The 27,721-nt window shown below is 44.4% G+C and overlaps 1 protein-coding gene across 1 annotated transcript in view; it reads right to left on the bottom strand.

The window, feature by feature from the left end:
* Window positions 1-2,447: 2,447 nt before the first annotated feature.
* Window positions 2,448-27,721, bottom strand: part of KIF5C (kinesin family member 5C) — a 151,360-nt gene continuing 126,086 nt past the window's right edge. Inside the window, exons 22-26 of the mRNA XM_009443445.4 lie at window positions 23,736-23,807; window positions 21,135-21,239; window positions 18,850-19,066; window positions 17,517-17,630; window positions 2,448-6,111 (exon numbers count right to left, since the gene is read on the bottom strand). Of these exons, the coding sequence (XP_009441720.2) occupies window positions 17,524-17,630; window positions 18,850-19,066; window positions 21,135-21,239; window positions 23,736-23,807 (501 nt within the window). The 3' untranslated portion in view covers window positions 2,448-6,111; window positions 17,517-17,523. The remainder of the gene's footprint in view (window positions 6,112-17,516; window positions 17,631-18,849; window positions 19,067-21,134; window positions 21,240-23,735; window positions 23,808-27,721) is intronic.

Genomic DNA, 27,721 nt, shown 5'->3' with positions numbered 1-27,721 from the left:
ATGGAGGATAAGTTAAATTCTTATGACACATAATTTGAAAACTGACAGAGTAATGGCTACACTTCTTCTAAGTATGCTATGTATTAAAAAGATTCTGACAAGGGCACTACTGAAACGCAGCCTTCCTGTAGAGTTCAGTGTCATCAGGCACCTTTGCTGTGAGGCATCCTCCTTCACTATTATTTCTTTCCTAGATGCATTTGATTGCTTAAAGTAATTCAAATAACAATGAGGTCTCAGATTCCAATGAAAGGAGAGCACAGAAAAGTTGCAAAGGCATAAAGCTTTGTATGAATTCTTTACAAAAGGGTTTTTGAGGTTGGCTGCTGCTTACCACTATAGAGAGAGAGTGAGTGAGAGAGGTACACACACACATATATGTATATCCCAATCACTATTCAGAGAGGCAGTATTACTACCTGTTGAGAGCATGAACCTTAGAACCAGACTGTGTGGGTTTCAATCCTGGCGCCTCCTCTTGCCAGCTGTGAGACCTTGGGCAAGCTACTTAACCTCTCTGCGCCTGTTTCCTTACCTGTAAAGGAGAGATAATGGTGCATTCCTCACGGGGTTATTAGGAAGATTAGATGGATTAATACATGTAAAGCATTTAAAACAGTGTCTGGCACAGAGCCAGAATAGTGCCCTGGAAATAGCTGACTGCTTATTGTAGCTTTCTGAGCATTACGAGATTCTGATGCTGTTTTGTTTCATCCAGAACAAGTTTGTCAATTTCTCTAATTACATTCTGAAGGAATAAAATATTGTTGTAGATAAATCTTGAACAGCTATACTATGAGAATCATTTGTGATCTGGGCATGGGGAAGGGTGAAGGGTTAAAAGGTGCTCGACGGCAAAGAGGGCCTCCTGGAAGTCCAGAACAAACTGCTGTTGAAGCAAAGCAGATGGAGAATCCCAGCCTTTGCCATCCAGGGTAATGGAGGCAGAAAGACCACTAACAGTGGTTGGTATGGGATTTTTAAAAATTATTTTGAACCCAACTAACCCCACAGAGAGATTTGTGTTTTCTTTGCAAATTGGACAAAGAACCACCAAACGCCAAAAGGAAAGTGAAAACTCCATGGCTCAGGATGCCTTTTGTCAAGTCAGCCCACATTTTCAACTAATGTGTCATCCAAGAGGTGACTCCTACCTCTGTTCAGTGTATTATGTACACAAGACAAATAACAAGACACGACCTGTCACAAATGCTAGAATGAAACCTGCCAATACACACATCACCAGTAATTGCCTTTGCAGATTATTGCTCCATTTCCACTTTCTCCCACAGATGCTCCAGCTCTGTGCTTCTGAGGCAAAGCCAGAGCCCAGTTCAGAGCTTGCGGAAACAAGAAACCTCAAGAAAGTCTTGCAGGAACCAAGAGAACACTGGCATCAATGCAGTCTGACTGCATCGCAGAGCTGCTGTGTTCTGGGATCTGTGGGGGTCATTTCCCATTGATATTGAAATTTGCTTTGTAATCTGGTTCTTTCAGACAACTGCTTTCCCATCTAAAACACACAGGCATCAGCTGAATATTCAACCACCACGTTTGAAGTTTACTACATAAGTCACTTTTAACAATCTGATATCTGGAAACTTCTTCAGAGTTCTTGGGAGAATAACAATTTCGAAAAAGATGGATAAGACCGCATAAAAGCACACCATTTGCAGTGCCCTTAATTACACATTCACTTGACATCTATCCTTTACATTTTTAATCAATTAAGGGAAAGAGGTTTACTGTCTGGCTCTCATGCACCATTAATCAAACCAAGCACAAGAATGAGGATGCTTTACATACACAATGTCATGCATGGTCACACGATTCTAGTGTCCTAAGGTAGGGAAGTCTCCTTGTTATGAGAGCAGAAAAAAAAATTATCCTGTGTCCTGGCACTGGTTAGCCCCCAAAGGATTCATGCTCCGGTGTCCTCTCACGAGATCTCAGACCTGTACATTAACGCTAAGAATCAGTAGGTTAAACAGGAATATAACACCCCAATCCTCAAAAGATGCTGATAGTCTTTCAACATATGCAAACAGGGCTCCAATTCATTTGGTGGAGAATTAATGCCATTCTCAGGCAAGAAGAAATTCAGATATTCAGGGAATACACTGCTCTATTGAGCTTTCAGTCAATCCTACTTTTTAAAAAAGCTAATAAGACACTTTTTTTTTACAACAGCTGCTATCTTTTCAGAATTGAAGTGACAAATGTCAAGTTTTCTTAGTCCTGAAATGAAAAAAAAAATTAGAGCAGATATTTAAGCAAAGTAAAAGCAAAAATGGTCAAGGTTGACTTTGCTTATGCTGTGTATTGGGGCACCTGCTCACTTGAAGTGAACTCTTCTGAGGCCAGAAAATGGCTCATCCTCACACAGGCACTGATATCTCCAATGACCATACCTTCAGGGTGGCTCAAATAAGGAGAAACAGACCAGCCAAAGTTTAATTCAATTTTATTTTCCACTTTTAGTATTTTTCAAATTATACAACATGCAGTCTGCCAGAGTACCCATACATCTTCATTTTAGAACCTAGAAGATTACCAAAATTTTCCGTGGGCCAGAGGAGGGTGACTTCCAGATCTTTTGTTACATGGACTATAGTACAGCATCGTTATTGATATAAACCACCATTCTCCCCTCAAACCCCCCGGACAAGTTTGTCCACAATGTTTTTAATGTGAAAGCTACTGTACAGATACATAAAGCCCAGAGAACACACATCTGCAGTACACAGGACACACTTTACAAACTAGACATGTATAATTCTACAGAATGCCCTATTCCCCTTATATCTGCACACAATGAACAGTATTTAAAACTGATACACAATTTTTAAATAAGTAAGCAGACTTCATGGAGCGGCGCTTACTTCGGCAGTTATCCAGCCATTATTCAACGCTTGGTTTAAAAAGTCTAAATTGTTAGTGTTAAATGAAGCAATTTTAGATTATGATGGTTTCTTTAGCTTGCTCAAGATTCTGGGCTAGACAATGAAGTGAAATCTTCCCTCCACCCTCTGCCTTTCCCAATATGTCATCTAGCTAGAGTCCAAATGTCTCCTGCCCTGCTTAAAAAAAATGCACTTCGAAAGAGGGGATTGTTAAGAACTTTTATTTGCTTTGTTATTTCTATAAGAACTAGAGCTTCTTTATGTAAACGTTAGGGCTTTAAAAAGTCACTAGATGCTACATTCTAGACAAACATTTTTATTTCTTCATTTATCCCAATATATCTATAAATTCTGATTTCTTAATCACGATTCTATTTCCTTTAAAAGTCTTAATGCGAAACTGTTATTGTTCTGTCTACTACCTGCTGTTTAACAAAAGCAAAGTGTGCAGCATTTGAAGAGATGATATGTTTGCACAGAATTCTCTAGTAATTGACAAAAACACATTTGGCATTATATATTTTAGTTCCCAGACATAAATCTTGATATCTCAAACAACATTCTCCTAATTTACCAATCCACCATCCTGCAGATAAAGATTATTCATATAAACCATCTGGCTGTTCTCTTAGAGCATCAAAGAGTAAACTTTCGAGAAGTAGCATGAAATATAAAATTATTCATAGAGGAGAAAAAGACACAATACATGCTAGTCAAAAGCTGCATATAACCAAAATCATATTCATGAGCTTAGTTGTTCAGAAGTGTGGTTTTTACATTTAAAGTACAGGGAGCAATAGTCTAAAAACCTGAAAATTGCACATATGTGGCTTTTTTAGAAAGTGGCCTACAGAGAACATGGTCCTGATATAATAACTGGCTTATTAAACATAGCAATATTTAAGGATCCATTTGAATAATCCGTTCCAATAATTTGCCTCCCTTTTAGTCACACTATAGGAAAATTAGATTAGAAGTCCTATAAAGATTGAAGCTAGGTGAACTGACTGGCTGATCAGCAACTAGCAGAATTATCTTTAAGAGACATCAAAGCCAACTTTCTCTGCGAATAAAAGTAAAGCAAATGTTGTCAGTCCCTTGTAGAGATCAAGTAAAATGGAACTACAAGTGAATGTTTCCCTTTGAAACATGAAAGTGCCAAGCAATTCTTTAGAAGTAGAAAGGGGGTACCCAGGGAAAAATCACCCTGGAAAGAATCTAAAACAATCTATTTTATGATGGATATTACCAAGAGCCAAAAACCATTACTGACCTTTGTTCAATTTCCAAACAAAAAGTAATGGAGAGTAGTGGTAATGACAATTAATAATTGGCAATCCTCTCAAACACCAATGTTTAGCTTCCCAAATCAGAAGCAAACATATCAACAAGGTTATGTGGCATATGTTATTACCTGATAAGCTTTGCAAAACCTGCCCCACAAGGACCCTTTTATCAGACTGCAAATAATGATAGAGCAGGTATATTGGGCTGGCACTGATAACAAAATTAAAGAATGAAAAAAATTTAAACAAATGCAAAATTGCCATCTTCACAAAATAAATACTTCAATAGAATTTGTCGTCCTCTCTCTCCTTATTCCCCACCAAAAACAAAACATACATAAACAAAGTGCAACATTTAACAAATAAATTAAGTCAAAGCAGGTTTGCTTTGCTAGGGAAATTTTATACAAGAAATGTTTGGATGTCAATGCACAGTTCTTAGCACTTTACACACATACACACACACACACACGCACACACACACACTTGAGCTACCTTTGACCCACACAGTCATGAGAAAAGCCCAAAGTCTCCCCTGGCATATATTTCATTACAGTGGTGAAAGCTTCAGGGCACAGTGCCAGCTCACTCATCTTGGGCACACAACATGATAGGATAGGAGTTTCCACCGAGATTGGTTTGGTTGTCATTGACTTACCCCCAAATTTGTCAAAACAAATAGCAGCACAGTCAGTTTCCCTGAAAACTTTACTACTTGGAAATTGATCTTCTTAATAAGCACAACTGGAAGTAAGGGTTGATTCAGCTTTAGATTCATGTATTTGGATAAAGCAATAACTAAATGTAAAATATCCATCTATGTGGATTTTTTCTAATTGTGCCTAAGAAGATGAAACCTATTTGGTGCCAAAGAAAGAATTCATATAAACAGTCGCCAATTATGGGTTAAAATAATAACTTATTCATGGCAACTTACTCATACACAAGCACAAAGAACAAAATTTTGACAAGCACTTTCTCCCGAAGGCTTCCTTTTTCAACTGCTGGAATGATGTTGGATTTCTTCAGCAATACCCACTCAAGCTGAAAATGGTTAGAGAAAGCAGACATTCCCAATGCAAGCTCCAGAACGATCTGAGAGGAAGTAGTGAGGAGAGGGGCAGCCACATTTCCACTTATCCAACTTTGCAGCATTTTCAGCACTTCTGAAAGAACGATGTTCAAACCGGGCCGGCTAAGACTAGTTGCTGCAGGTTCAAAAGCAAGCAGCTCGGAGGTGAATTTTATGACTTTTTGCATTTACACAGATGTATTTGAATGAACAAATTCTACACTGCTACTGTCAGATTGTTTTTCTGCCCCAAAGAAATTTGCTTTGCATTTTAACAGGTGCCATACTAAAAGGTATATTTTACAGATCCAAAGATGTGACCAGGATATTCAAAATGTGTCTTTGGGGTAATTTGTTTCGGAAAAGTGTTCAGAATGAAAACTTTGAACCCTATAGCAGCACTTTTTGTTCCCTAAAAATATAAAACAATGTGTTTATTTTACAGGAAACCAGACAGTTGAGGCAGAGCATGATCATCTGCCTCCACGGCACTTGGTTGTTCCCCTCTAGGGAATGGCACATTAGGGCGTACAGATGGGACAGTGCACTGCCCAGAGGAGGCTCCAGGAACCACCCAGAAACCACCCAACACCCCGGAGGCCGAGTTGGTGGTAATGGTTCTGAGTAGTAAGTGGATCTTCTGCAACCATCTCCTTCAGATTTCTCAAAAAGAGAAAAGTCCGAGCACACATCTGTACACACAGAAACTTTACACAGCTCAAAAGACCTGAAACTGGTGTACTGCAGATGGCTGGAGTAAGCAAGTATAAAAAAAATGGAAACTGTAGGGGGGGAAAAATAAAGGAATTGGTGATTAATGTAGTCCTTGACATGCTACGTGGAGTCATATCTGTTGAAAGAGAACCAAAGAGAGAACATAGGAATTAGAAAACACAGTAGAAATTTACTCCTCAAAAAAGTTTTGTTTAATTCTAGATGTTTAGACCAGAGCTGTCAGATACAAATATAACACAAGCCACATATTTTTTGTTTGTTTGTTTTTGAGATGGAGTTTCACTCTTGTCACCCAGGCTGGGGTGCAGTGGCGCAATATCAGCTCACTGCAACCTCTGCCTCTCGGGTTCAAGTGATTCTTCTGCCTTAGCCTCCCAAGTAGCTGGGATTACAAGGGTTTGCCACCACACCCGGCTAATTTTTGTATTTTTAGTAGAGACGGTGTTTCACCATGTTGTCCAGGCTGGTCTCAAATTCCTGACCTCAGGTGATCCACCCACCTCGGCCTCCCAAAGTGCTGGGATTACAGGTGTAAGCCACCGTGCCCGGCCAAGCCACATATTTAATTTTAAATTGTCTAGTGGCTACATTAAAAAGTGAAAAGAAATAGGTAAGATTAATTGTAATATATTTTATATAGCCTAAATAGTATTTCAACATGTAACTGGTATTACATGTTGAGATTGTTTACATTACAATATTACTACTGAGATTTTTTTTTCACACAATAGTGTTTGCAATCTGGTGTATATTTTACACTTTCAGCCCATCTCAATTTGGACTTAGCCACATTTTGAGAGCTCAAAAGACACATGTGGATAGTGGCACATGAACAGCACAACCTCCTATTTCCTGATTTTGCTTTAAGTATTTAGTCCTGACAGTCTCAACATTCTCTTCCATAAGTCGGTATCTGTTGAGGCTATGGATATTCAGAGTAACATAATGCATTTTCTCATTCCTAGGGGGAAATTAAAACATTTCTCATTTGCCTGCACTTAGGATAGCAAGCAGGTGCAACAGGGCCCCTAACCCAGACTCTCTGTAGAAAGAGGTTCCCAGTTCCCAAAGGTATGCTTCGTCTCCATTGGATAATAAGATTCTCCAAAAGACCACCCCTGTCCATTTCATTCCATTTCCCACCAGAGGTTTGGCTGGTGCTGGGCGCATCTCCAGGATGAACGTCTAGACCAGCCTGAGTGGCCTCTGTCAGCCTGCACCCAACATCAGTAAACTCAACTTTCAGAAGACACTGAAAGGCTCTGCTTCCTGTCACCGGCTGGAGGCCCTAGCTCTGAGATCTTACTATAGGTTTTGTGCAGAGCTCATGGTACTCTAGGGGATGGGGACAGGGATGACAAGAGGGAGGTAGAGACTTATCCTTAAGAAATACATGGAATTACCTGGTACTGGAAATACAACAGCCACTAAGAAAAGCCCAGCTTCTCTTTTGATTTAAAAAAAAAAAAAAAGCCCTCTGTAACCTGACACATTATGCATTATGCTTTCTGTTTTGCCTCTAGAAGGCTTATATCAACATTTGGTGCTCAACTGTGGTAATATCTCAGATTCCCGCTACCATGCTCTTTTTTTTCTTCACTCTTCTGATTTATATGTTATAATATTGTAAGCAACCTCACATATTTTGCATAAATCAGCAGGATGTATGTTACATATAAATAGAAAAATTCTCAGTCTAGAAAGGGGTTATAAAAGCAGATAAAAGCAAAGTGGGTGAAAAAGGGAGAAGAAATACGGAACAGAAACTGAATAGAAAAAAAAAAAAAACAGGACAACACATTCTTTTTAAAAATACCACCTCTTGGCCAAGTGCAGTGGCTGATGCCTATAATCCCAGCACTTTGGTTTGGGAGGCCAACGCGGGTGGATCACTCGAGGTCAGGAGTTTGAAACCAGCCCAGCCAACATGGTGAAACCCCATCTCTACTAAAAATACAAAAATTAGCCTGGCATGGTGGCATGTATGTGTAGTCCCAGCTACTTGGGAGGCTGAAACAGGAGAATCGCTTGAACCTGGGAAGCAGAGGTTGCAGTGAGCCGAGATCATGCCGCTGCACTCCAGCCTGGGTGACAGAGTGAGACTCAGTCTCAAAAAAACAAAAACAAAAACAAAACCACCTCTTCACTGACAAGAAAAAATATTCACAGAACTCATTTGGTATAATCACCCACAGTGGCAAAGCTACACAACTAAGAAGGGCTTAAACAACCCTAGAGGGTGATATTTCTGTCATTTTTAGAAGTCACAGAGAGTAAGATGTCTTTGGGAAGAACATGGCCTTTCTGGTGAAATTTTGGGCTTATTGTCAGTATTAGAAGTGAAAAACCTAAAAGCACGGTCATAGTTGTTATTTAAAATGCATTTTGAGCTGAAAACCAATAGGAGTGCCTGCCTGAATGCCACCACTGAAACTGCCATTTCACTTTCTCACAGGTTCGTTTCTCCACGCACGCTATCCCCCTGGTCAGATAAGATCCCCTTGGTCGGATGAGATGGCCGTCCTGCATGCCTGGAGGAAGAGAGGTGCCAGCACATACCTTGGATTGTGGGATTATGGCCTGACGCAATGTTTGCAGCCAAACCGTGTTGACACAGCAAGCACTAGACACAAATGCAATGCAATGGGGCGGCCTCAGTAACTCCAGCAGACCATAAAGTGACACAATTTCCCCCTGGAAGGCCTCTCAGTCAAAGCCCCCGATCCCCGCTGGGCAAGATTCAGCAGGTTTTGGCTCATAGTTTGGAAGAAACACGGGGCCACAAAGGAGGCCCCACCTGCTTAGTTTAGTCACCTCAAGGAGAGTGAGAGAGGAGAGGAAAAGCACAGGAACTCTGCCAATAAAGGGTCATTTCTTTACTAGGATGCAGCGTTCCTCTTCATCCCCAGTTAAGGATCTCTACAGGCCTGTCTGCTGAGAAGTCTTTCCAGCAGGCCCAAGAAACATGGATTCCAGCAGGATGCTCTCATCCATCCTTCCCACTATCTGGATCTTCATATCCTTAGATAAATTCATGGGAGAAAATAGATATAAATTTTAAAGGTAAATGGTTTTGCCCTGAGATAAAGCATTTCTGTCTGTTCTAATCCCAGAGAGACTGAGGAGTCTGGAGAATCTTTAAAACCCAGTCCTGTTGACTCTCTTCCAAGTAGCCACTCACTCACTTAGAGGAAGGGGACTGGACCAACTGACCTGCTCTAGGACTTCCCCTGGCGCTCTGCCAAACTGGAGATGGTAATTCAAAGTGGCAACGTGTGACCAGATTTAGGAGGAAATAAAATCACCTTTCTTTAGAAGGGGTGGGGAAAGCTAATGAAGGAAGTTAATTATACAAGGGTTTTGCAAGAAGTATTTAGAGACCGTTTTCACACCCAACTTGGGCTTTTGCAATTGCTTGCAGTGGATTTAAGCTTAATCCAAACAGTACATAGTTTTAGTTTTTCTTTTGCCTTTTTATAATTCAATCCCCACATTATAAGAATTACCAATTGTACTCTACTTATCACTGCTGAATAGAAGTGGATTTATCTCATTGGAGCTTTGGTACAATCTGCTGTGGAGGAACAATTTTAGTTGCTCTGAATTTGACTCTGAGAACCATGAAGCTGAGGAGTATTAAAGTGGAGGAGCCTACTGTGCTGTAGACGGAATCAGGAATTCTTGCCTCCGGGTGCTCCACAATTCCCTTCTTTGGGTTGAAACTGCCAGTTTCAAAGTCCTCTGCCACAGCAGCACCTACCTACAGTTATTTCTGTCCTCTCTCCCTGCAGTCCCACCTCAGCCATCTTTTCAGATCTGTCCCCATGACCACTTTAACACTAGCTAACATGCACAGGGGCCTAATTTTTGCCAGGTACTCTTCTAAGACTTTTTTCTTTCTTCTTTCACATTCTCTCATTCAATCCCAGACAAGCCTGTGATACGGGCACTATGATCCCAACTTCCCCATTCCACAGTTTTCTTAGCTGTCCAATGGCCAAGAATCTTGTCTGGTGTGACAAGGGGGGATTATCTTTATATACTTCAACCAAAACAGCACACCGCAACAGACAGAATGCAGAAACAGCTGGGGGAATCCAGCTGCCATCTATTAAATAACCAGGCATCAAAGAGATTTGCAAAAATGTAAAACAATGCCATTTGGCTATTTTTTGTTTTGAAAATAGTTATTTTCATTACAAATCACATTTGTGGTAACATGTATGGGCTTATTACTATTTTTTAAATGAACCTGGCAGTATTCTAAATATTTTGCTTTAATTTCTAATATGATACATATCAATAAATATAACCCATATATATATATAAACTCATTGATCCTTTTTTGTTTGTTTTTTTGAGAAAGATTGTCATTCTGTCACCCAGACTAGAGTGCAGTGACACAAACATGGCTCACCACAGCCTCAAATTACTGGGCTCAATGTCCCACCTCAGCCTCCCAAGTAGTTGGGACTACAGGCGTACACTGCCATACCTAGCTAATTTTTAATTTATTTTATTTTATTATTATTATTATTGAGACAGAGTCTCACTAAGGCTGGTTTCAAACTCCTGGCCTCAAGTGATCCTCCTGCCTTGGCCTCCCAAAGTGCTGGGATTATAGGCGTGAGACACCATACCCAGTCTATTGATCCTTTTTAAGAGGAGAAAAGGTCCTAAGGCCAAGAACTTTGAGAACTGTTGCAGAGAAGATCATCGCTCTTAGCCCAGGATCTACCACTCATAGTTATGGGATCTTGACAGCTCATCCCGCCTCTTTGGTATGTAGAATGAGGAGACAGGATCAGGTGATGAGGACAACACAGATGAGCACGGAGTGCTTGTTCAGTGCCAGGCACTAGGCTAATCTTCATGTATTTGTTTTTATTTGTTTATTTATTTTTGAGGCAGGATCTCACTCTGTCACCCAGGCTAGAGTGTGGTGGCATGATCACAGCTCACTGCAGCCTCAAACTCTCCAGCTGAAATGATCCTCCCAGCTCACCCTTCCAAATCACTGGAGCTACAGGCATGCACTACCACACCTAGCTAATTTTTTTTATTTTTAGTAAAGACAAGGTCTTGCTAAGTTGTCCAGGCTTGTCTCAAACTCCTGAGCTCAAGCCATCCTGCTGCCTCAGCCTCTCAGAGTGCTGGGAGTACAGGAGTGAAAGAATTGAGTCACACCACGACACACAAAAAACAGGCATCCCAAACTCTACAAGAAGCAACGCACTCCGGGGTCGCATTGCACCTAGCTCTTTATTTTCAGAAAAAGCCCTTCTTTCATTAAATTATGTGAAGTTTGGTGGTTTGGACTTTTTATTTGTGGTTTTATTTCAATTTAATTTCTAAATTTGTTTCGACTTGACAGTTGTATAAGATCTGTAAGTAGGGAATGTATACCGTTTACAATGTGCAAATTGTATTATAATAAAATAATTTAAATCAACTCTGGGGATCTGTGAGAATTGTATTCCTTTCAAAGTACTCTATTTACTACTCAAGTTTGAGATAAAATGGTCTAAATATAGGAAAACCAAGAAAAAAGACCATTCTGCCTTCCGTCTTTCAGAAAACATCTAAGGTTTCAGCAATGCCCTACTGGCGCCATCTGGTGGAGACATTTGAACAAGTCCCCTGGCTTGCCAAAGCACTGCCTGGAAAGGAAGTGGATCTCCAGGGCTCTCAAAACCAGGGAGCTGGGCAGATGTTTAATCAGGTGTCTACATTAAGTGTGGGGCTGCAAAGAAGACTCAGCACTGCCTGAGAGGTCTATTTTACACCGTCTCTGGTCTCAAGAGCGAGACCCTGCTTCCTCCCTCTCTCTCAGCTGATCATCTGGCTTCTTGCCTGCATGAGAAAACAAGCTCTAAAGTGAACTGGATCTTGCCTCCCAATGCACCCCATCTACCGCCCACCCACAGCTGTGCTTCCTCCTCTGCCCAGCTCGGCTATACCATCACCATCGCACACAACTATGCTGTAATATCTCCCATCTTACAACAGAAAAGCAACGCAGCCCCACCTTACCACCACATCGCTCCATTTCTCTGATCTCCTTCAAATAAAACCCCCAAAGTGGGTTCAGCTGCCGGCTCTATTTCCTCACCTAGTCTGTCTAGTCCATGCTAAGGTCACTGCCACCTGGCCTTCTTCAACCACCCAGTCTCTGTCATCATCTTACTCAAGCTCTGAGCTGACCACCTTCCTTCTAAGGTCAAGGTCTTCACTTGACCTCTGTGCCCCCACATGATCCTCAGGCCCCTCTGCTGGTGCCACCTCTTTTCTCTGGCCTTCCCATTTTCCAGTGCCTGGGCCTGGTCCAACTCGCCCCTCAGCTCCCCTCTCTGCCGTGCCCACCTTTTCTCTAGGTTGCCTCCTTCAGACCTGTGGCCATAAACACAATCTACAAGTCACAACTCTCCAGCCCTGGCCTCACCTCCGCCTCTTTCCTGTGCTCCAGACCCACGGATCCAGCCGCCTGTTCCACATACCCACTTGCGTGGTGGGCTCAGCTGGATGTCTGAGAGGCAGCACATAAGCAACACGATGGAAACCAAGCTTTCCCACAAAACCTGCTCATCCCCCGATTTTCCCTGGCATGGTTAAAAAGGGACCATGTTTCCCTAATTGCTAGAGCCCACAAAAATCTAGGAACTACCTTGATTCCCTTCCTTCCTCCTCTTCTTGCTCTCAACCCTCATCAGTAAGCCTGACAGCTGAATCAGCTCTAAGCAGGCACTGACTCAGGCCACTTCTCCCCTGCTGCCACCACCTGGGTCTCATACCGGACCCTCCCCGATGGCCACCTACAGTGACGCCCTAGGCAACCCCCAGTGCTTACTGTTGCCCCATTCCTACCCCTTCTTCAGGGTCCAGCCCAGAGTGGCCTTGTCTAATCATGAACCAGCTCCCACTGCTCCCATGCCCACAGCCCCAGTGGCCCCTCACACTAGGCTACAATCTAAGTTGCCCACAGCTTCAACACCTTCATTTACTTGGGCTCAACTCCCTCCCCATCCACTCTAATGAAGATGGGTTCTCCCAGATCCATGAGCTACTGCCTTATCAGCCTTGGTAACATTCCTCAAATAACCCTCATTCATTCCTACCTTTGAGTGATCATCGAACCACTTTCTCCCAGGTTGCTGTGTGCCTGGCATTTTTCATCACTCAGTTCTCAACTTAAATGTCACCCCCTCTTCTAAAACAGTGTTCCTATTCCATTAGCCTGTTTTTGTTTTCTTCTGAGCACTTACCACTACTTGAAGTTACCTTATTTTCTGTCCATCTTCCCCTAACAAGCATATCACTGGACAAGAACACAGCCTTCTTGTCTGATTCACTGTGAAACCAAGTACAGAGCTAGGCTCTCGATGCCTGATCCCACTTAGCCGGTAGGAAAAACTAAAGCTGACAGAAATCAAGTAACTTGCCCAATGTCACATGGTTGCACTGCACTGCCCCATATGTAGCTCTGGGGTTTGAAAAAGATCATCTCCTCCTGAGGCAGCCCCCTGTGGATTTGAACCAGATAAGATCAAAGCCAGCATTATCCTGGGTTCTTTTGATTTTTGTATATTGGCATCTTCATAGGCTCTGAAACCTTGAGAATAAACCAAAATACTCATTATGGCTATAATTCTTGAACCCTGAAATGAAGCAGAAGGAAATTCCAAAGATATCCAGCTGTAAGAATATGTGCTTTGACTCCACAGGAGGGCTGGGAAGACGCAATTGAGATCATTTCTACCCAGGGAAGAGATACTTCAGAATGAAAATCCCAAAGGTCAGGAAAGACTGTCTCAAAAAGGCTTTGCTCTCATCTAAGCAATGAATTCCATATTTTCAATTACTTTTCAAAAAAGGATTTAGCATTTCTTTACTTTTCAATTGCAATTCCTGAATCTGTTGATTACTACCCCTTTTTAATCTCCACTGACAAATGCCCAGTCATTTCTTAAAAATAGTCATAGCTTGTAGATAAGTAAATTATATATATATGTTTTTTAGATAGGCTCTCACTTTGTCACCTAGGCTGGAGTGCAGTGGCACAATCTCGGCTCACTGCAACCTCTGCCTCCTGGGTTCAAGCGATTCTCCACTTCAACCTCCCAAGTAGCTAGGGTTACAGGTGTGCATGTCTACGCCCAGCTAATTTTTCTATTTTTAATAGGGAAGGATGTTTCACCATGTTGGCCAGGCTGGTCTTGAACTCCTGACCTAAAGTGATCTGCCCACCTCAGCTTCCCAAAGTGCTGGGATTACAGGCATGACCCACCATGCCCGGCCAATATTATCTTTAAAAGCCCTTATGTCAGTTCATAGCAACAACTAGGATACTCAGTTAGAAATAGGCCTTCCCTACCCAGTCGCCAGGATTTATTGCTATAGAGGAACTAAAAACCATTTAGTAACAACTATATGAATTAAAGGACACTATAAACCAACATGTATCAACTACCACGTTCTGCAGTGCTCATCTATACTAGCAGCTAACATTTTTATTGAGCAATTGTTATGGGCTTAGAAGCATGACCTCATTTAAGCCTTCTGTCAATGCCAATGACCAACATAAAAGATTTTCCCCATTTCATATATGAGGAAACAGACCTGAGTTTAAGTAACTTGAAGGAAGTGGAAGACCTAACACCTGAACCCAGGTCCCTTGTCCAATGCCAGTCCCCTCAGCCACACTGCCATCCTGAGAGCTGTAAGAGGGGGCCTGTTTATTTTGTGACCTCGTGAGAGAAGCACCTAGTTACAGAAGCTGTGTCTGAAGCTGTGTGGAGAAGGTATGTCAAGGAGGCTCTGAATTCAGATAAAACCATCAAAACCACTTGTTAACACTTTGAGTAAAGAAACAAATTGCCAGCTGGGTGCAGTAGCACACGCTTGTAATCCCAGCACTTTGGGAAGCTGAGGTGGGGGGAATCACTTGAAGTTAGGAGTTCAAGACCAGCCTGGCCAACATGGTGAAACCCTGTCTCTACTAAAAATACAAAAACTAGCTGGGCGTGGTGGCACATGCCTGTAATCCCAGCTACTCGGGAGGCTGAGGCAGGAGAATCGTTTGAACCCAGGAGGCAGAGGATGCAGTGAGCCAAGATCATGCCATTGCACTCCAGCCTGGGCAACAAGAGTGAAACTCCATCTCGAAAAGATGATGATGGGTTGATGGGTGCAGCAAACCATCATGGCACATGTATACTTATGTGACAAACCTGGACATTGAGCACATGTATCCCAGAACTTAAAGTAAAATTTTAAAAAAATGCCACAATGGGTGAGGGTGGTTCTTTCACTCCGAAGGTCTTGAAAGTCTCCCCAGACCTACTGATTTTCACTCTTCTGTATGAGAAGAGGCTACACTGATGATGAATGGCCAGCATTTGGTTGTTTGGAGCCTACATAAAATATGGGACTGGCAGACCTTTATTGGAACCCATGAAGAAGGTGACTGTCCCACTGCACAATCTCTGGACCCCAGAATCCCTGGACCAGTATATTCAGTAAGGTCTTGCTGGGAAACACACATACACCTCTCTGTGTGCTTTCATCAAATGAGGTGATGCCTATATTACATCTAGCCCAGTGCTGCAGCATATTAGGTGGTCCATAATGCACAGTGTGCCAGCTGCCCACCTCAACATCCACTCTCCCTGTCCTTGCTCTAAAAGCATTACCTTTCTTTGGGGTAGTGATGTGCCCAGCTAAAAGACTACCTTTTCCAGCTAGATGTGGCCATGTGGCTCAGTGCTGTCCAGGGAAAGGGAGGCATCAGCATTGCATGGGGCTTCAGGAAGGCTACTTAAAGGAGATTCATTCAGGACGGCTGTGCTTTTGCCTCTTCTCTGCTTCCTCTCTGGTTGCTAAAGTTGGAATGTAGGCATGATGGCTGAAACTGAAGTCATTTGGTGACCTTGAGCTGGCCTTGAGTTCAGGAGGCAGGCACGTGCTTAACCTAGTTAAGAGGCTAGGTTTCTGTTTTCACTGTGGAGATTCTTAACTACTGATGTACCACCTTCAAATTTCCCTTACATAAGACAGACGTAAACCGCCATCCTGTATAAACCATGGAGAGTTTTCAAACTTCGATGAACATCAGAATCACCTGGAGTACTTGGTTAAAAAGACAAACAAAGCCCAGGCCCTTCCTCTTCTAAGGAGCCTGGGCCTCTGGGTGCTCAAGGATGCTCACATCCACCAAAGTTCGACAACCACTGCTTCAGGCTTTTCTGTTCTAAGCTGCCCAGCTGGATCTTAGAGTTCCCTTCAGGTATCGGCCTCGATACTGACAATATGTAGTCAAAAGCAACTTTCTAACTTCCAGTTTCATTCTATTTCTGATTGGAAGCAGAGATTAGATAGGAATGGGGTGGCCCACCGCCAAGACCATTTCCCATTTTCCTGTCTAGAAGACGGCAGATGATGGCAGGCACACTGCCCGCCCGCGGGCTGCCTCCGCCTTCCCTCCTGTTCCCACTACTCTGACCAGCCCCTGGCCTGTTCGTTGGCACTGCCTGGGGCAGCACAGGTAAAAGTTGTGTGGGGGCAACTACCAAAGCATTTCCCTTGGAAGTTTTAGCCTATGCCTGGGTGATGCTGGGACCCTGAGTGATGGCTCCAGCCCCTCCTGCTCACCTTCTTGCCTTGATGCAGAAAGGACTGGATGAGGAGGGGTCCAGGCTTCACACCTTGCATGCTTGCCTGCCTTGGGAGCCAGCTACCCTAGCAAGGGCTTAGAGTCCAAGGACAATGTTCAGAGCCACCTCTTCCCATCTGCATGTTCAAAGTCAGAGTTTATCTAAACAAAGTTTTCTGGTCACCTAGTCATCTGTCTGCCCGCCCAACTAGTAACCTCTTTTCTCCATTTCCATCAGGACGACAGTTTTCGCTCTCTGCTTCTTCTCTTTTGGAAAGAATATCACTCGTTCCTTTTCTTTTTGCTGGGAGAGAAATGTCGTGCACATGGGTTGTGGGTAGAGAAGCTTGCAGACCACCATCTCAAAGAAAAAAGCATCCTGGACTCACCTAGATATCTTCTTAAAATCCCCACTTGTTGAGTTCAGATAGTAAACATAAAAACATCACTTTCTATTATGTGGCTCTTTCTTTATATTCTGTTCCTGAGACTTAAAGCAACCCCCAACTTCTGTCTGCTGTGGGTAAAGCAGTTGACAAACAGGTAATGCCCTTTGGGATGCCAATTAAAGAGGGGAGTCCCACAGGCAAAACAAAGCTCGGCTGAATCACTCACCACCCCTACCCCTGGAGGGGATTAGGCCGGGCCTGGCTCCAGGTCCCATGGGCCCCAGACAGCCTCAGCTAGAAGACCCCAGGGCTCTAGACTGAGTGAGGACAGGTCTGGGTCTCTGTTTACCTGGAACCCCCAGGGTGTGTGCTGGAGTAGGGCAGAACTCCTCTCTACTCAAGGTCCACTGCCAGGCAGGGGCTTTAGAAAGGCAAGAAGCCTCTGCCTCCAGATAGAGAAACCACCCGTGACATGGGACTCACTTTGTATTTATTTCTGGTAGTGAGTGGAATTTGAAGAGCTGCCTCCTCCCCCTCGAATAGCATGGACGGCTGTTGGAGATGAGGCTGGGTAGTGTCCGGGGCGGATGGGCTTGGCTGTATCCAACCAACAGAAAGAAGAGAGAACAGACATTTAGAAAAGGCTTAACAGCAACCCTGATAACTACAGGTCACCTGTGACAACTAAAAGTCACAATTCTTACCAACAGTACAATTCTTATCAACCACCAGATCTCTCTGAAAATGGGAAAACTATCAGTATACTTAGCAAATCCAAGGCATCCAAATATGTAGGGGACAGAAAGAACTTAAACATCAATTAGCTCATTTCTAATTTGGGCCAAGAAAAGTTAGAAAAAAAGATTTTCAGTTTCATCTGAAATGGATCGTAGGTTCCCCATGACTTTCAAGGATATCTGTGTAGCCCCTGAAATTGGATGCAGAATTCTGCCTGTGATGCTGCTTTCTGGGGAGAGGGTCCATAGCTTTTAATAGATTCTCAAAGGATATGAAATCCTACACATGCAATGAACCACTATTCTAAGGTATGATTTAAAACTAGAAATGTGAAACTGCTGGTGTGCAATACATCTACACAGCAATATCTGATGGGAAATAAATTACATGTTATTGGAGATGTTTCAATTTAAAAAAAAAAAAAAAGGAGAAGAAGCTGTTTAGAGAATATCCCTAAATTGTTTTTGTCCCTGTGGCTATCCTGGGAACCAGGACTCTGGCTACACCCTCATTTCCTACATGGGCAAAATGCCCAAATTCATACAGGTCTTGAAGAGGCTGAGACTCCAGACCTCCCCAGGTTCTGTGCCAGCCTGTAGCCACACCCTGTCATGGATGCCAGCCTGGCTCTTCCAGGGGTATTTCCAAACCTGCACTTGGAGGCTTTCCCTGGGGCTCTGGCTACATATGGGCTCCTTCATGCTCCCACCGGGTGCAGAACACAGGGCCCTTCACACCTTGCAGAGAAATATCCTCCTATTCCAGTATTTCTAAGAGTGTACCCATTTATAGCCCAAGACCTAGGCCTACAGCCTTGGCTGGCTTCTCTCTGCCCAGCTCAGAAATTTTGAGACCACGATGTATGCTGGAATATCTCAGAGTAGGATAATGGGGGCGCCTGACATTCCCATTCCCACAGGGTGAGCACAGGGTGTGGTGAGGGCTGCGTCCTGCGGGCTCCAACCCAGCCTTTCAGATGTTCCAGAGTGGGCCAGCGCTGTCTTCACCTTTTAGCAAATCTTAGCTGAGAGGCCGCAGTAGCTTCTCAAACCCCGGGCGCCACGGTGCACGCACGTACCGATCTGGGCTGAATGGGCCCTTCTGGCCATGTTCTTGGCCCGCACGGCCTCCTTGATACGATCCACCTCCTGCTGGTAGCGCTTACGGTCCCGCATGGCGTTCTCCTTGGCCTCCTTCAGCGCGCTCTCCAGAGCCTTGACGCGCTCCGCCGTGGCACGCAGCCGCTTCTCCAGCTTGGGCAGTTCACAGCGCAGGTCTGCGTTGTCCCGGACCAGCTGGGGCAGGAGGATAAAGGAAGGGAGTTACTACCAGGCAGGCAGCATTGCACAAACCAGAGCAGCCAGAAGCAGCCCCTGCTGCTGAACAGGTGGCCCCTGCTAGGTTGTCCTTGGCACTCCGTACAACCACAGAAAGGAAAGGAAAACTCAGACTGTGGGGTCCAGGTTCCTGAACACGTGATTCACAGGGTGCAAGGAACGGTGGGGTGGGGATACAATTAAAACCTATTTCCCACCACAAGAAACTTTCCATCTGAGGCAGGATTTACCTCCTCTTCTGTTTGGGTGTGTGTAGAGGAAAGGGGGATTGTGTGAGAAAATCGACCACATATGAGAATACTAAATTAGCATGAGAAAGCTGAAACACTTAAAGTCGGTTTGAAAGGACTCAGTGAAAAACAAGCATGTTCCTGAGCTCTCAGACGGCTTCCTTCCATGCAGAACCTGCTGTTTACACTGGCATGGGGTTTGGACCCAGCTTTGCAACACATCCAGAGGCTAAGGTAAGAGGAGGAGACTGCGCCTTTTTGCTGATTGAAGAAGCAACAGCCCAGCCCTAGGTAGGAGTGGGCTCAAGGGCCAGCTCTTTATGTCCTGGCCATCTGACTTGGTGTAAGTCATTTGACCACCACAAGTCTCAAGTTTCTCATCTATAACACAAGTGTACTACATAATAGGGGACCCAGGTGGATGGAGGGAGTTTTGAAAATCAGAAAGTGCTACACCAAAGTGAGCTACTGCTGGGTCTCCTGCTTTGTTCTCCTAGCATCAGCTCTAGTGCCTGGCAGAGAGTACATTTTTAATAAATGCTCATTCAATCCATGAATAAGATAATGCATTTCAGCTGGGTGCAGTGGCTCACGTCTGTAATTCCAGCACTTTGAGAGGTCAAGGTGGACGGATCACGAGGTCAGTGGTTCAAGACCAGCCTGACCAACATGGTGAAACCTTGTCTCTACTAAAAATACAAAAAAATTAGCCAGGAGTGGTGGCGCGCACCTGTAATCCCAGCTACTCGGGAGGCTGAGGCAGGAGAATCTCTTGAACCCAGGAGGCAGAGGTTGCACTGAGCAGAGATCGCACCACTGCACTCCAGCCTGGGTGACAGAGCAAGACTCTGCCTCAGAAAAAAAAAAACAAACATTAAAAAAAACAAAAATAAATAAAAATAAATTTTAAAAATGCATCTCAGAGCCCTATTTCAAGCTCCCTGACAGTTTCTGCTTTTGTATTTCTCATCAACAATTTGTTTGAGTGGCTTCAACTATCTAGAATCTATCATCCTCCCCCTGGGGAAAAAATGCCATCATCAGTAATATTGAAGAAGACTTAACAAGTCAAAGAGAAATGACATCTCCTCGGCCATGTGGTCTAAAAACTTGGGCCGTTTCCATCACATCCCAATTCCTAAAGAGGGAAAACAGCCATGCACACACCAACATTTAAAAAGAAAGTATCCAAGACAAATGACCTGCTGAAATCACTGGTGAGTTTGGACACAGTTATCACTCTCTGACATTCTAGACAAATGCCAGCACATCGCAGGCACCCGAGAGAGCATCTGAGATCGCTAGGAATGGGCAGCTGAGCAGAGAGGGTGCTGGTTCCAGTCCCGGTCCTCCCACGGTGCAATGAAGCAAGGCACCAGTCTGTTTCCCCATCTGTAAAAATAAAGGACTTGAACCAGCTCAGTGGTGTCCACTTTCAGGTCCACAGAGGTACCTCAGAGGTGTCATGGGAGACACAGAGGCTAGTTGGTGTCCAAAGTCAGGGGTGGAGGCAGGATGAAAAGACAGGCCTCTGAACACTTCCCTCTCCAACCCCAGAGAGCTCAAACCCTATGCGTTATATTTGGCTTTGATAAAAGAAAGTCCTTTATATATACGGGAAGTCACTGAGAACTAAAGGATTTGTAAGGACCTTTCCAGCCCTCATGTCCTCTGATAGTGTACAGTTCTTTTACCTTCAATCTCAGTGCCTTCTCCGCACACTGTGGCCAAACCTGGTGGGGCTTCTTTCCAGGAGAGAGGGGGGAATCAGAGGGGAGCGGGCAGAATTCTCCTACCTGCTTGTGAACTTTGGTGAGCTGCTCCAGGTTATTCTCCAAGAAGGAAATTTTCTGCTTCTGGGCAGCACTGCCCCCTCCATCATCGTTGTCCAACTCCACACTCTGCATTGACACCAAGGGGTCAGCAGGACAGGCTGTCACCCACCCACCCTCCGCCCCAGGATAATGTGGATGGAAAAAAAAAATCCCCATTCCCACCAAAGGGTATTCTGAAAGTGAAAATAGAGGTTCTAAAAGTTTAGACTCAAGAAATCCCCCAATTAATTTCCCTTATTAGTATGAAAAGCGATTTGAGGAGCTAATTTTTAGAGAGCTAAAAAAAAACTCCTTCAAATCTGCTTTTGAAAGTTGTAGATGATTTATCTTCAGTAAAATATACATCTGCCTTTCATGTAGTAAATAGAGACTTCTTTTCAAAAGAAAGCATTCCAAAACTCATTAAGAAACAACAACTGTAAAAACATAAACCCAGGACCTAAATTTGATTTCAGCCATCATGATGGGACAACAAGTCACCAAACTTGTAAGCAAGTGTCTATGGTCCCACTGGGAAGTCTTAATGGCCTCTGCTTGTCCCTTCAGCTTCCAAATCTATAAAATTAATTAATGAATCAGGCTCAAATTAATCATCGCATCCGGGTGCTGGGTAAATTCTTGAAATTTATCAGATCTTGAAATTGGCAAAACACTGCACTCCTGGCAAGCCGAGTGGCACAGATAAATTGGAAAGTACAGGTCCTAACACATCCCAGTGTTCCAAGGTGGAAAAGCAGGTTTGCTCTGTCTGATTATAGAAGAGATCATCATCCTTTTTCTCAAAGGTAATGGCTACATGAGCATCTCAAACCTGCAGCTCTTCAGTCTAAAACTGAGCTCCCCAAATTTGAGCCTTAGCACTGGGCTCCCCAGGAGAGGGTTTGTTGAGACTTAGATTGCCACGCCCCATCCCTAGTCTCTGATTCAGTGGACCTGGGGTGGGGTATGAGAATTTGCATATCTAAACAGTTTCCTAGGTGATGCTGAGGCTGACGGCCAGAGAACCACTGGCAGAAAAACACTGGTCTAAAAGCAGGGCTTTCCTAGGGAGTTTTCTATCATAAAATCTGGAAGTCTGATCTCAAGCTCCTAACCCTCCCTAGGACCAGAGCCTCCCATGTATGGTCATGGCTTCCACCTCCTTCCTCGGACTGAACCTTTTCAGTCCATGTCATAACCTCTGGCCAGGTGCCCTCCCCTCTCTAGCCTCCCTGTCCATCACCTTTGCTCTGGCTTCACTCTCCTGCCAGGGCCAGGCCCCCATGGTCATTTGTGTTTTGGTCTGTGCTTACTACCTAATCGCCTAGCCATTGCCATGCAGGCCTTGAAATTGCCCATCATTTTCTGCCTCCTTTATTTTCATTTCCAGGATTCTAAACTCACTTAAACCATGCTGTCAGGGGCCACGCCAAGCCCATGCTTCTAACTCAACACCAACACCACTGCTCAGCAATCCTTCTACTCTTCCATAGCACATCCCCTACCTTGGCGGCCTGAACCATGTCTAGTCTCCTTGGGTTTCCCATTCTCTTCCCTACTTCCCCACCAAGGACTGAGCCTTCACATAAACCAAGAAGACCCAAGTCATCAAATGTGACTTCTTTCCACCCACATGTATTTCCCTGCCGATCCTTCCAACTTGACTTCTCCACTCCTCCCTTCTAGGAATTTGTGTCCCTCCTCCTTACCAAGCCTATCTAATACATCCATCTACACTATTAACCCTCTCCCTCTCAGACCCGACTCTATCTTTGTAAGACATTTGACCTCTTTTCCCTTGGCTCCTTCACACTGACACACATTCACACACATACGTACACACACTCAAATATGCACACACATTTACACACATATGCACCCACTTTTCTTAAACAGACTCCTTCCTTAAACCTCTGCAAGCTGTTTGGGGGAGTCACCATTACGGAGTGTCTCCAGACTGCTGCTGTAGCACGAGGATGGAAGAAGCTCAGATCCAGAGACCCCGCAGGCCTGGGTTCCAGACCTATCTCTGGCTCTTCCCACCAGTGCAATATTGGGTAAGTTATTTAACATCTGAGCCTATCTCCACATCTGCAAAAACAGGAACACTAAGCACCACTTACATGGTTGCTGGGAAAAGCAAATAAAATACTGGATGTTGACGTGCTTTATAAACTCTGACCTAGCCCCTAATGGCCTTTTAACAAACAAATAAGAGGCTCTCTCAGTCCGACTTCTCCAGGTTTCTGGGCAATGCTTTCTGAAATGACTGCTCTAAATGTTTCTGTGTCAAGAGCTGTCGCCCTCACACAGTGGGGGCCAGAAAACTATGCGTTCATTTGAAATGAGGGCCAGAGAAAGTATTCTGACTTCCTTTTACCAAGAAGGAAAAATCAGATGGGAAAATGTTACCAAGTATTTTTTGCCTCCAGCACATTCTTTTAATAACATTCTCTGGTGTGAAGTAATTAATTTTTAAGCATAACCAGCCCCGACTTAAGCAAGTGATATTTCAACTGAAAATGATTCTTCCCTGCCATCTTTGATTTTCTTCTCAGTCCCATTCAGACAAAGAGAACTCACTTTTTTAACTCGGGTGGTCAGATCCTGGACAAAGAGTTTCCGAAGGTTGTGCAGTGTCTGCAATTCTCTAGACTGGAAGAGATTTTTAAAGGCCACTTAAGTGCAGCAATTCACTGAATTTATGACACATTTGGCACCAGATCATTCCCCCGACACTTCCCAAGCCTGCCATGGACGCCGCTGGTGCACCCCCTTCCCTGTGACACCCCCACCCTGACCATGCCCACCTGTGGACCTAGTGTCATTACTGGAGCACCTTGAGGTGCAGAGCCTGAGAACCCAGACCACAAATTGTAAACTAGAACAAAGCCTGCCCATCTCCTCACAGTGGAACCACACATTTCCTCACCCACAAAAATTCAAAGGTTTCCTCACAAAAATTCCTACTGGGCTATGTTGTATCAGGGTGAATTCCTTTTTTCTTTTTTTTATTATGTAAATGTTACAATGTAATTCCAACAAGCTTAAATGAAAAGTTAGCCACAATATCTCACCGTAACTGACTCACATTTTTCATGTCTCCACACCTGCTTCAGACGCAAGTCCACACACTTGCTTGTTTTAAGTCACTGAGCTTACGGATGAGGCATTTCATGGACTTTCCTCCTGGGTGGCCCTGGGCAAGTTATCTAACCTTTCTGTGCCTCAGTTTTCTTATTGGTAACATGAGAATAAAAACAGTGGTTGCCTTATCATTGCTGTCAAGATTAAATGAGATGAACCTTATAATGTTCTTAGAACATTTTCTGGCACATATTAAGTGCCCAATAAAGATGACTAGTATGAATTTATTGATGCATATTTCATAACATAAAAGCCATTTTTTCATTAGGATTGTATTGCTTCCTTTTATTGTTAAAACTTTCACTGTAATCTTGGGGGCATTTTTTCCCTTCATTTTGGATTATTTTCTACAAATGAAACCTTAGGAATTAGATTACTGAGACAAGAGCCTGAGCCAAATCTGGTGATCTTTGTTAACAAGATCAGAAGATCAAATATTTCTGTCTGCTCAAGTCTCCATGTATTTACCATAGGAAATATGATCAGTTCCTTGCAAAATATTTTCCTATAGAGGAAGAGGAGAGAGCTAAATTCTGCATGCAAACTTTGTCTAAATTGACCTACTTTAACACAGAATTTCAAGGGATGCAACTCACACACGCTCACATCTAAAAGGAAGAAACAGACTATAAAGCTACGGAAACACTAAGTTTCTTGCAATAAAGGTTCTCTGTTAATTTAAGGTCTTATTACTGGGTCCAATTCTGTGTTGAAATAAGAAGCATCTGAAGTCAATTGTGTCCTCGGATGAGGTAAATTACTTTCTGCAGGAAACCAAATGGATCTGTGATTATGAATAATGTGCACACAGGACCTGTTTGAGGCTGTGCCGCCTTCCAGCCCAGGGGCAGGGGTGCAGCACTCACTCTGTTACAGACACACTGTCCCAGGCCCTGCCGGAGGGAGCTCAGCCCAGATACCCTGCTCCTTAACACCTGCGCCCACCCTGCATGCACTCTCTCTCTTTCCTGTCAGTGGTTTCATTACTGATTGAACCGTAATCACAGTTTACATTTTTCATAAAAACACCACCACACCAAAGGGGAATGAGAACAGAAGACGGAATGAGAACAGTTCTTTGTCCAAGGCCCAGGCATCTCCTGGGGTGTAAATACTAAATATAGAGTCCTGAGTTTGGCAACTTTCTCTCATTTTGTTTGTTTTTAGGGAGATTCAACAATAAACAGTTTGGGAAGGGTAGTATAAATCATTTAAAATCACTTGTCCCTTTTATTTATGCACACTGTGCTTAGGCACCTGTCATTCAGCCTCCTGTGGCAATGCTTTTTCCTCCATCACATTCATTATCATCCCTCCGCCTCCCCACACATGTCCCTCTTCACATCACAGGTTGCGACTCTCCATGCCAAAGCTCAAGGCTCAGCTTCCTGTCACAGTGGACAGCAAGGGTGGGACCAGCAAGGAGGGAATACAAGTCTCATCAACGCACCCAGAGGAGGGCTCCCGCCCCAAAGCCCAGACAGTGTCCTGTTCCAGCCAGTCAGCCGCCCGGGGCCAGGGATGCCCCGATGGCCAGTTGGCCTTTTCCACCACTGTCTCCTGCAGCGGGCTTCCCAGGCATTCACCCCCTGGCCAGCAGGCTCCATGCTCCACCCACCCCACCCAAACACTCCAGGAGGCAGAACAGGCCCTGCGCTGAGGAGGGCGGCAGAACAGTCAGCCAAGGACAGTGCGTCTATTTCTGAAGAACATTTACGGCTCGGGGAGGATTCCAAGGCTGAGTGAAAACATCCGAGTCTAAAACGGCATACACTGCAGGGCTCCACTCTTGGATTTTAAAAGTGTGCATTTGATGCGTGTGGGTGGTGAGAGTGAGGGAGAGAATGTGGGTGCCACGAAGCCAGTGTGTCTGTCCGCGTGCATGGGCTGGGCGAGGGTGAGAGTGGGGAGCAGTCTGGGAGGGTGCGCATGGAACCGCGCCCAGCGTGGGAGAGAGAACGGACGAGCAGGGAGATGGGAGGAGCTAGTGAGGAAAATACGTCATTCAAAAGACGCAAAAGACCACTCGAACTTCAAAAAAGGCAAAAGAGTTGATTCTTTAAATATCACACTCCTGAGTGGATGAGAGGAGAAAGCATGTGAGTCCGTGAGCATGGAAATGAGTGTGCCTGTGAACGGAGGTGGTTGTGACAGTGAATGAGTGTATGAGAGTGACGGGTGTGAATGCGCCTGCATGTGTGTGAGGGGGAGTGTCCTGGGACAGCATCTGTGTAAGTGTACAAGGGAGTGTGAACATGGGTGTGGGTGTGAGTGAAGGCAAGCAAGGGGAGTGAGGGTGAGCAACTGCACGAGAGTGATTGTGTGAATGTGCGAGTGAGAAAGTGTGGATGATCATTAGTGTGCATGCAAGTTGTGTGTGTGAATGCAAGTGTGCATGTTCTGTGTGTGAGCAAGAGTGTGTGTTGTAAGTACTTGTGTATGGAGGAGCATGCAGGAGTGAGTGCGGCTGAGCAGAGGCATGAGAACAGGAGAGTGAGCTGCTGACTGCGTGTGTGGGCAAGGGACTTGTGAGCCCCGGTGTGAGTGTGTGATGATGTGCTCACATGCTTGAGTTGTAGGTGTGAGTGAGACTGAAAGAGGGCGTGGATGGCTAGGGACAGTAGGGTGAGAGTGCCTGAGAGCTCACGGATATAAAGGAAGAAAACATCCCAAAATATTTCATTGATATCACTGATCTCTGGCTGGTAGAAATATAGTGAAATTTTAATGTTCAATATTTTTCTGAATTTCCATAATTATCTATAATTAGGATTATCACTTCTCTGGTAAAACAGATGTAGATGAAGCAATTTCATGGCTTCATTTCGGGTTCCCCAGCAGCAGCCCCCTCCACAGGCTCCTCCTCCATGCTCCAAAGGCCCAGCTCCCTTTGGACACAGGCATCTTCTGTCTCCAATGGCTGGTGCCCTCATTTCCTCTCCCTGGCTTTGAGGTGCAACAAATATGACTAGTCCATGGGCCAGAGCACAATCTCAGGGCCAGACCCAAGCAACCAGTTCCCACCAATGTGGGGTCACCAGGTCCTTGAAGATGGATCAGTCCCACACAGATCCACATGACCCATGAACGGAGCCAAAATGGATGACTGTATCTAACCAACGGTTTCTCTCTGTCGTTGAATCATGTGAAATGCCTGAACGTGTTTTCACCAAATGGAGAGGCTATGTTAGAATTGTCTGTCTTAAAGCGCAGGCTGTGGGGCATGGAGCCAGGCAGCTATCCCACAGAGCAGCTGAAATGGAAGCCGACCAGAGGAGATGATGCCAACAAACCCAGACACACGACAGAGAAAACCAACCAGGGTTTCAAATAACAAGCCCTTCCAAAGGTAGGTTGGGCCCATCACTCCTCCACCCAAAGCCCTGCAGGTCTCAAGGTTTTATCTGGCCTGAATCACTGCA

Source organism: Pan troglodytes, chromosome 13 (assembly GCF_028858775.2).
Source record: "Pan troglodytes isolate AG18354 chromosome 13, NHGRI_mPanTro3-v2.0_pri, whole genome shotgun sequence".
Taxonomy (NCBI): domain Eukaryota; kingdom Metazoa; phylum Chordata; class Mammalia; order Primates; family Hominidae; genus Pan; species Pan troglodytes.
The sequence above is the reverse complement of the archived record's forward strand: the minus strand, read 5'-3'. Positions and strand labels throughout refer to the sequence as shown.